Source organism: Mesoplodon densirostris, chromosome 20 (genome assembly GCF_025265405.1).
Source record: "Mesoplodon densirostris isolate mMesDen1 chromosome 20, mMesDen1 primary haplotype, whole genome shotgun sequence".
In the NCBI taxonomy this organism is placed as follows: domain Eukaryota; kingdom Metazoa; phylum Chordata; class Mammalia; order Artiodactyla; family Ziphiidae; genus Mesoplodon; species Mesoplodon densirostris.
In genome coordinates this window covers 7868984-7878967 of record NC_082680.1, presented here as the reverse complement: position 1 = coordinate 7878967, position 9984 = coordinate 7868984, and the positions used below count along the sequence as shown (strand labels likewise).

At 50.7% G+C, this 9984-nt stretch overlaps 1 protein-coding gene across 1 annotated transcript; it reads left to right on the top strand.

Moving 5' to 3' along the window:
• The first annotated feature begins 6424 nt into the window (after positions 1-6424).
• LOC132481169 (voltage-dependent anion-selective channel protein 3-like) lies at positions 6425-6910 on the top strand. The gene has a single exon (XM_060085849.1). It carries the CDS (start codon positions 6425-6427, stop codon positions 6908-6910), a length of 486 nt encoding a protein of 161 aa, XP_059941832.1.
• Positions 6911-9984: the final 3074 nt, after the last annotated feature.

The window sequence follows — 9984 nt, the reverse complement described above, 5'->3', positions numbered from 1 at the left end:
TCCATCAGCGGCGCCCCAGGCGGGGCAGCTGGACCAAGCCGGGCAGGTGGGCGGAGGGTCGGCGTCTACGGGAAGCTCCCCAGTCCCGAGCAACCCTGAGCTCCAGCAACTAACCCTGGGATCGTGGGGCGCGTTCCCACAGACACCCCTTTGTGACACCCCAGTGCTTGCTCTCAAGCAGCCCCGGACGCAGGTGGGGAGAAGCCACAGCGCGGGGACGCTTGATCTGCTGTCGCTCCACCTCGCCCCAGGCCGGGCCCATCTGGAGTTTTCCTACGGAACCAGAGACAGTCCTCCTTCGCCTTGTCAATCACCCCTGAATCTGGAACACTGAAGGAATAGAAAATGGGAGGAAAAGAAGATGGAAGAATCTAGAGAGGAAAGGGGAGTTTTACATGGGAAAGACCAAATAGCCATTAAAAAACAAACAAACAAAAACATGATTTGACTCCAGCCTTTAAAAAGGAAAAGAAAAAATTATAGATATAGATATTTTCAGGAGTGGGACGGTGTGTGCTGATTGAGGGAGCGCGGGGGGAGAACCCAACGAGGCTAAAATGAGGAAATGGGGGCAGGTACTTTGCCATGTGAAAATCAGTCTATATCCTCTCTCTCTCTCTCTCTCTCTCTCTCTCTCTCTCTCTCTCCCTGAATCAAGAGGGACCTTGTTTTCTTTCCCAGAGAACAGACAAGTGCAGGCGCTGCTGCCAGCCCCGAGGTTGCAGCCCGTAGGCTAGTTGGCGGAAAACATTCCCGAACTCGTTTCAAGAACACCAAGTTCACAGAGCTCCAAGCCGAGGAGCGACCCGGGGACACTCCTTCCCCTGACCAGGGATGGCAGCGGGGAAGAACCCTGTGAGCAGGCGACTGTCTCCGGAGCTGAACCCCGTCCAGGTCTCCCTGCTCTCTCCACGCACCTCGCCGGGTCCTTCCAACTTGCAGGGAGCAAAGTGCGGGGAGAGTAAGGAGGCGGCGGCCTGGCCGTGGACGTGGGAGGGAGAGGGAGGAAGGGTGCGCGGTGCGCGGTCCGCAGGCCGCTTCGCCCGTGGCACCCGGACCCCGAGAGAGCCAGGACTTGCCGGGCCGGCTCGGCCCGGGCCACTTTCCCAGCCGCTCCGGGTCCGGGGAGAACGTCCCGGGAACCATCGAGCCACCCGGACCCGCTGTGCCCACAACGCCGAGGAGACACCACCGCCCGCCGCGGCGCGGTTTCAGCCCAACTCGGGTTTGGCTCCTTTCTCCCTAACAGCCCCCAGCGCCGAGAAAGGAGAGACGTTTCGTTTCGGCCCAAGTCAGGGGGAAGGAGAGGCGGGGGTGGGGCGCGGGAGACGAGGGCGGGCAGAAGGCGATGGAAGCTGGCTCCCGGCATCGCGATCCCCGGGCGTCCGCCACGGAGAGCCACCGGCGGAGGCCGGCCACTCGGTACCCTGCCCTCCTCCAAACGGGCCCCTGGTTCGCAAACGGGGCCTCGGAGGGTTCGCCCATCTCCCCCGGCAGCCGGCGAGCCCGCCTTACCCTTGGCTGCGGTGAGGAGCCCCGCGCACAGCGCCAGCAGCGCCAGCAGCGACTTGGATTTCCTCCACGCAGTCATGTCTGCAGATATTCCACACGCGCACGACACCGATGGCTCTTCTCGGATGCGCCCGTCTCCTCCGAGGCACGGCAGGGCTACGGACGGAGCCAGAGAATCACCAGAGGGCAAGGCGAGCGGGGGAGAGATCCCGGTCCCCAGACCGGCCGCGCATCCGACGCCTCCCGCAGGTCTGGGCGCCCGGCTGGCTTCGCTCTCATAGCATCGGGTCCCGAACCACTGCAGGCAGGGCTGCGCTGCTCCGAGCGCCGACACGGGGCTGCCGGGCCGGGGCCGGGGACGAGCGCCCGCCGAGGCGGGCAGGAAGGCACCAAGGCGGCGAGGCTGCGGGAGGCGGCGAGGCGGGGAGAGGAGCGCGCGCAGCCGGGAGAGACCCGGAGCGGAGGCAGCTGGAGAGCCAGCCAGCGAGTGGGAGCTGCGGGAGGGACGGGGGGGCGGGGGGGGGGAGGGGGCGCGAGGGGAGGAGAGCCAGTCTAGGGAGGGGAGGCGGAGAGCGCAGAAGACAGGCTGCTAGCTAGCTGCACAAGGAGCCGCTGCCGTGGCGGCCGGACTCAACCATCCCTACCCACGGAGAGGGGAAGGAGGCTGGGACGGCGCCATCCGAGACAGAGCCCGGCCTCGGGCCCCGGGCTCCCCGCGCCGCGCCGCGCCGCACTCTCCTCGGCCTCCGGCGCCGCCGTGCGCAGGCTGGGGAAGGAGACTTGGGCGCTCGCTCGGGGGACACGCGCGCCACGCGCGCCACACACCCGCGAGAGGCCACGCCAACCGGGCGACTCCGAGACCCAGAGGGGGCGGCTGCGAGGGCAGGGGCTGGCCTCCGTCTGCCCATCTCTCTTCGTGCCTGCCCGGAGAGAAGCCCCCTGCGTCGTAACTTGGGAAAGAAACCCAGTGGGAAAGAGAGCCACCAAGGCTCTAACTCCAGGGGAGGAAAATAAACATCGATTTACTTTATTTCGAGATGATTTTTGGCAAGATGACGACGGGCAAGGAGCTACAAAGCTTTTCCGATGTCCTGACTTGGGGTTAATCACGCACAGACCCACGTTCAGAATAAATTCAAAATTAGGAAGGGTGTCTAGAATTGACAGTGGGGTCTGGTGATGAGAGATGGCGCGCTGGCACACCTTCAGGTGCAACCCTATATAAAACGGAATGGGTCGGGTAGGGACTTGAGGAGAAAAGAGAGCTTCTTTTCTGAATCTGCAAAAAGATACACGGAGCAGAGAGAGAACCTCGTGGTTGATAGAATGGCCCAGATTTCACCCAACTCCTAGAGGAGGTGTCCGAGCCATATGGGGCGAATGTGTAAGGTAAGGCATTTTAGGGGAAGGTTCATAGAAAAACAGAAACCACAGGTGAATGCTAGTCTTCCTACAAAGGGTCATTTGAAGGATTCACCGTTTTGACCAGATAGGGTTAGATAATTCCATTACAGGATTGGAGGTACCAGAACAGGGAAACCCCACACCTTAGTAAGAGAGGATTGTATTCTGTGTCCAGAAGCATTCCAGAACACCAGCAGTCCTAAACGCTGCACCTCTCACATTACTGGGTGATTTTGGTGGAGTGAAGAGCCCACTGTTGGCAACGGGTCACGAGCTTCACTCCACCTGCATTTTGTCGGTTCGTCTGCGAGATTAAATAGGTTGACCAATTCATAATGTTTTAGACCCCTGCCTTCTTTTTCTTAGGTTCCCCTTGTCCCAGCGGTCACTGGGATACATAGAAACGCAATGGTGCATCCAGGAAATGAAGGGCTACAATCTTGAAATTTCAGCACCAAAGCATGGCAGGCTCGGTCTCCTTACAGCCTCTACCAGGAAAAACTAGTCCCTCCATCAAAACTCTCCTCCCTCACAGAGAGATGAGCATCTAAAGAGGAGGCGGCAAATTTGCTTCTCAGAAAGTTGCAGCCCTGGATATGACCCGGGTTTTCTACTTGCTGAGTCCTGTTTTGCCCCAGTCATCCCTGGGGGGAGAACAGAAGACAGAATGGCTCAATCACTGGGGAATTCACAGTGGAACCCAAATTCTTTAGGCTGAACCTAGGCATGCAGAAGCGAGGGTCGCCCCTTCTGAGATCTTACATCAGATCCCAGATGGTACCTGTAACTCAGCAAGTGAACAGAAACACTTTTTAAGACCCATTAAGTGCTCCAGTAGCTCATTTCGAGCTGCTCATCAGAAAAACAATTGATCTCTTTGGAGAACTAAAGAGCTGACTTCTTGAGAAACGGTGTCTTGTCTTGGCACTGCTTTTCCTAACGACTCGTGTCACCAAGAAGGATTTCTGCCATTAAAAAACGTTTCCAAAATCTAACCATCCTGGGCCAGGACTCATGGATGATTCTGACTTTATTAGCATCCCGATCAGCAACGCTGAATGTCACCTGTGAAACTGAACACCCTTACACTTCATTGCGACCGGCTCAGGCTACAGGCTGAGGGTCGCCTTCTTTGGGTTCTGCTTGGAGTCTTTAGTACCACCTCCTTTCTCTGGGGCGCAGAACATCGATCTGATTCCCATCCTTTGAGAAATAATGATGCCCATACCAGTAACTACCCATTGCTGCTGTGATTTACTTGGGGTATTTTCTTTGGCCAGATCACCTATCAGAGAGTTACAATGATTCATGCCAAATTTCTGACCCTAAGTATGAAGAGGGTGGGCGATTGCTGTCAAGTAGGAGGGGCTGGTTTTGTACTATGGTTGTATCTGCGTGTTAATATTATGATATCCCCCCGCCCCCGCTCCGATCCCAAAGCCGGTTTAATTCGGAAGGCAGTCATGGCGCACTGCTGCCACCTAGTGTCCAGCTTTGTTGTCGGGTTTTTGCAGAGAAATCCATGGTCCCCTTGGGCTTCTCTCTCGTATCTCATCTGAGGTTCCCTACTTGGGTTTTGAATGCCCCTCCAGAACACTCTTGCACCCGTCATGTAATCAGCCTGTAGATGAAGCCTATTATTAGGTTCCTAGAGGCTTTTTCCCCTTTTGATTTTTAAGTGACTGTGAACGCCTTGATTTATATCACAGCTCTAATGCCAGGTATTTAGAGCAGTATAAACCAAATGGGATTAGAGGAAGTAAGTTACTGTAGGGAATTCACACCAGGCAGCTCTGTGACCGCTTCTCTGTGTTGGCCTGCGGTGCCTGGAACACTGCACTTGGGCACTGGGTTTTTTTAATTAATTAATTTTTTTCTCCATTTTCCATCCTAGGCATACTGCTGTCCATAGCCTCGGGAGTCTGGCTGAGCAGCACGAGAAATATAATTGGCACCCAGGGATGAGAGTTGAGCAGTGGAATCAAAGGCAAAGAGGGTCTGACATACTGGGAAAGAAAAAGACACCCCCAACCTCAAGTAACAACTACAGTAAGACTTGGAAACTTGACAACACAAACATGTGAGAAGTGCTGTAACCGAAGAGGGAGAGTGGTTTTATCTTAAGTGAGTGTGTCTGAGGAGGGGACAGACGATATGAACAGGGTACTTGAGATAAAATTAGAAATGAAACACTTTGCACACATGAGAATGCTAATTAGCTAGAAATGCGGCACATGGATGGAAATATCAGAGAAGGCAGTACCTTGCAGTGATTGCTAAACGGGACCTCTTTTGACTTATTTAATGTCATGTACCAAAACTGATGGTGACTAGGGCACTGGGGAAATTCTTTTCTTCATGGAGGGGTAAGAATGAGGACCATACAGTTCAGGTTTCCCTAGAGGGAATGCCTGTCTTCGGAGAGCAAGAGGGATGGGAGGGACAAGGGCAAGGAATAAAAGCAGAGGTCAGGGGCTTCCCTGGTGGCGCAGTGGTTGAGAGTCTGCCAACCGATACAAGGGACACGGGTTCGTGCCCCGGTCCGGGAAGATCCCACATGCTGTGGAGTGGCTGGGCCCGTGAGCCATGGCCGCTGAGCCTGCGCGTCCGGAGCCTGTGCTCCGCAACGGGAGAGGCCACAACAGTGAGAGACCCGCGTACCGCAAAAAAAAAAAAAAAAAAAAAGAGCAGAGGTCAGGATGATCACTCATTGTTTGCAAAAGCCTTTTATACAGACTCTTATTTATATTATGAATTGTTTTTTATCACCCCCCCAATGATAAGGAAATGGCAGCTTTGAGAAATGAACATTTGTAGGAGGTCAGGTCTTACTAAGGACATCGACATTGTCACTGTTTTGCTCATCAACATTTAAAAACCCTTCTTGCTGCACCACTCCACACTGAGGAGCTTACACACCTGGACTCCAGGCTTCTTCCCTACGCTGGTCTCCATACTCCCGGTACATCTGTGGTCAATTTATAAAGGACCAGAGCCAGGCATCTAGAGAGCACTCCACCCAGTAACGTCAGAACACAGGCATGATGGGGACGCTCTCCAAGACAGATCATTTGCATTAAAACAAGAAGATTCTGTGACTCTTTGCAACTATTTATTCATGTAAATTTTGACTCTTAAAACTATTCTCATGGACTGGCTTAAAATAAATAAGCTGGTTGGTCCAGAAAAATCTATATCAACATCACTGCCAAGACTGAAACAATGCCATTTATAGGAGGCCTTTAATTTCCCACTCTTCTTTCCTGGGTTCGGTAGAAATACGGTATCAAGAGTCAGGTTCAACCCTTCAGCCAACTTATTCTCCAAAGAGATTTCTGTCCCTAGAGTATTGTCTGTGTTCCACTTTTGGGTGAAGGTCAGTCCATAGTTACAAATCTTGTATTTGGTCTCTAGGTTGCCTGATGCTTTCCCTGTGTCAGTGTAAGCATGGCCAGAAGTAGAAAATTCCACTCCACTACGTAACTTGGTTCTCAGATCTGTTTTAACCATGCCAAATCCATATCCTTTGTTGACAGATTTTTCTGGACCAACCATCTATGGCTGGGCTGTGTTGGCCATTGAAGGTTGGCTTGCTGGCTATCAGACGAGTTTTGACACAGCCAAATCCAAACTGTCACAGAATAATTTCACCCTGGGTTACAAGCCTGCAGACTTCCAGCTGCACACTCACGTGAGCGATAGCACTGAATCTGGCGGGGTGATCTACCAGAAGGTGAACAAGGAGACTGAAACATCAATAAACCTCGTGTGGACGGCGGGCAGGAACACCACCTGTTTCGGCATCTCTGCTAAGTACAAGCTGGATTGTAGAACTTCTCCATCTGCTCAAGTGGATAATGCCAGCCTGATTGGACGGGGTTATACTCAGACCCTTCGACCAGGAGCGAAACTGACCCTGTCAGCTCTAATCTATGGAAAGAACTTCAGTGCAGGAGGGCACCAGGTCGGGCTGGGATATGAACTAGAAGCTTAATGTGGTTTTGAATAAATCATCAGCTTTGTCCCTGGAGGTGAAGAGAAATGAACCTACTATGTTTTGGCCTTAAAATTCTTCTGTGAAATTTCAACGGTGTGAACTTTTTCTTCTTCCAAAGAATTCTAATCCTCCCCACACTGAAGCCTAGATATTGAGTCCAGCCTAAGGGAGGTGTGCTTGAAGGCATTCCCGGAAGTTGTCATGTCCGTGCCACATTTCAGTTCAGTCCCGCAGTGTTATTTTCAATGTGTTGCTCAGCGAAGGTGTAGTGTCATGTTACAAAGGAGATGACCCGACCCAACCCTCCAGTTGTCCATCACATCCTGCACGTCCCAAAACACTTTTTCATGACCTTGTAACATATTCGTTTCTGTGCAGTAGTGGAACCTTTGGTTTTGAATCAGAGTAAAATAAAATAAACCCATCACATTTGGAAGATAAAAAAAATAAATAAAATAAATAAGCTGAACACTTTTCCCCGTTTTTCTAATAAAGTAACACCTTTAACTGTGTGTGCATGCACACACACACACACACACAGGAAGTACACACACACACGGGGAGCACACACAGGGGGTACTCCCCCTTCTGTTAATGACTTCTTTGAAGGCAGAGGAGAAGCATTAGGATGCAGGAAATTAACAAGTGTCAAATAAATCTGAGTCTGGAGGAGAACCGTGCTGTGAAGGAGAAAACTGGCCAACGTCTCCTTTCACAAATGGGTAGCTAAGTGAAAGGGGTACAGACTGCAGTCTTCATTGTGTATGGGATTGACATAGAAGGCTTGTTGGGGTGCACAATGCTGACCCACAAACCCAGAGCTTGTGATTCAGCCTGTCTGGGATGGGGCCCAAGAATTTACCTTCCCACTAAGTTCCTGGATGATGCATGCATGCCAAGAACATTCTTAGAGAACCACTGGTACAGGGGCTGACTTTGGGTCAAAAGGACTAGCTTTGAATCCTGTTTCTGCTGCTCTCTGAGCAAGGGAACTTTTTTCCTAAAAAACCCTAATTTACATATAAGTTTGCTCATCTGAAAATATGGAAAATGCTATTTACCCAATAGACTTAGAAAAAGCAACAATATAGGCACAGTGGCTGATGTATAACAAATTCTCAAAAATATGATTTCCTTTTCTATACCTTCAGTCTCTGAAGGAGGAGAGAAGACACCCAGCTAGAGACAGGCTTCCCCATCTGTTCGGATCCATATTTTAGGAGTGGCAAACTGGATTTTGGTAGGAAAAAAGAAACACATTCAGTCAACCTCTCCCAGGTTGTCGCAAGGTGAACCCAGCAGGATTCCATGTGGGGGAAACCCCAGGTTTTATTGACTATGATTTTTAAGATCAACTCGAAAGGCTGCCTGCCTCACACCTGGCTCTTTCCCAAGGCTTGTACAACACCAGCAAGCTGGGAAAACTTGGTCCGGAACCAGGTGAAGTGACATTATGAATGTTCATTAACAGTGATTCCCTCTTGCACTAAAGCAAACCTGGGGCAGAGATGCTTTTAATAGCCATCAGCTTCCATCTAATACTGAGGCATTAGATCCATGAGGAGAGACTCAAATGTACCTCCAGGCTAAATATTATCATAAAAACACAAATAAATGCTTATCTAGCTTCAGTGACCACAAGAACATGAGATCGATCGATGGCTTTTTCTCAGGACTTCCAGTGATAACCATTCTCCAGTGGAACTAAATTTCTGGACAAACTAAGCTCAAAAGTGTCTCAAGCTTGATGCTTTTGGAAAAGCCACTTCACTTCCAAGACTGCTTTCTTATCTGCAAAACACAGAGTCTGGGCTAATGTGTATGCTACTTCTAAAGTTCTTTGGTTCTTTCCTTTCTTATATTCCTCACATTCAGTATTTTCCTGTTCTTCAGTTGACTCTAAGGTGACATGTGTTTATATGTCTCTGTTTAGGTTCAGTGAGTTGTTTTGGACACAATAAATACACACCCCCCACCACCTCACACACACAGACACACACCATTTCTACAGCAACCTTTGACATAAATCATTGCATTTGTCCTCATCTCTTTAGAGAGTCCAAACTCATACTGCTTGCTGCACACAGGCCAATAATCGAGAGAGGAGTGCTGGGGCCAGGAATGGGGACTTTATCCACAAAGCCGGCAGACGGAGAAGATGGTGGACTCGCGTCCCAAAGAACCATCTTGCCTGAGTTGATTTCAGGCTCCTGTTATACTAAAAGGGGCAGGAGTAAAGTCAACACTTCCTGGTTCCCATCAGCCTCAGGAGGGGATGTGTTCATTTCTTCCTCCCTGCAGTCATCCACGGGTGGGCCTGGTCAGGCTGTTTCCTGGGAGCTAAACAAAGGTATTTTAGCTAAATGCTCATAACCTGAGAAGCAGGGTTCCCAGAGATGGGCCAGTATGTATAACTTAAGCTTATAGGCAACATCCCTTTAGTGATTAACTTGTAATAGAATACAAAAGGTTCTTCCCTATTACAGTCTGTAAACTGAAACTATTTTGATTTTTTTATATTTTCTTCATAGAAAGTCAGTGAACTGCACAGTGATCACAAAACCAAAAACAATCCTTTAGGCCACAGTTGTCTTAGATTCAGATAACAGAGGAGGTGGTGACATCATCCACGTGTGGCATCCATTCCATCTCGCTGGTGCTGCCTTGATCCCACTCGATGATTTCCTTATACTGAGGAAACACACAACTGATTTCCTTGTCCCCGTTGTACACCACATGGAGAAGAGACGTAATTCCATCTGAGATGGGCATCTGGACACTGGTGGCTTGTTCTCTCACTGTGATGGTAGACATGGTGTTGGTTTACCATCCCCTCTTCATTCTGCCAGATTTCACGTGTTGAAGAAAGGGTCCTAGGATGAGGGTAAAGGTGCCAGAATACACATGACCTTTTTTTTTTTTTTTTTTTTTTTTTCTTTTTTTGCGGTATGCGGGCCTCTCACTGTTGTGGCCTCTCCCGTTGCGGAGCACAGGCTCTGGACGCGCAGGCTCAGCGGCCATGGCTCACGGGCCCAGCCGCTCCGCGGCATATGGGATCCTCCCAGACCGGG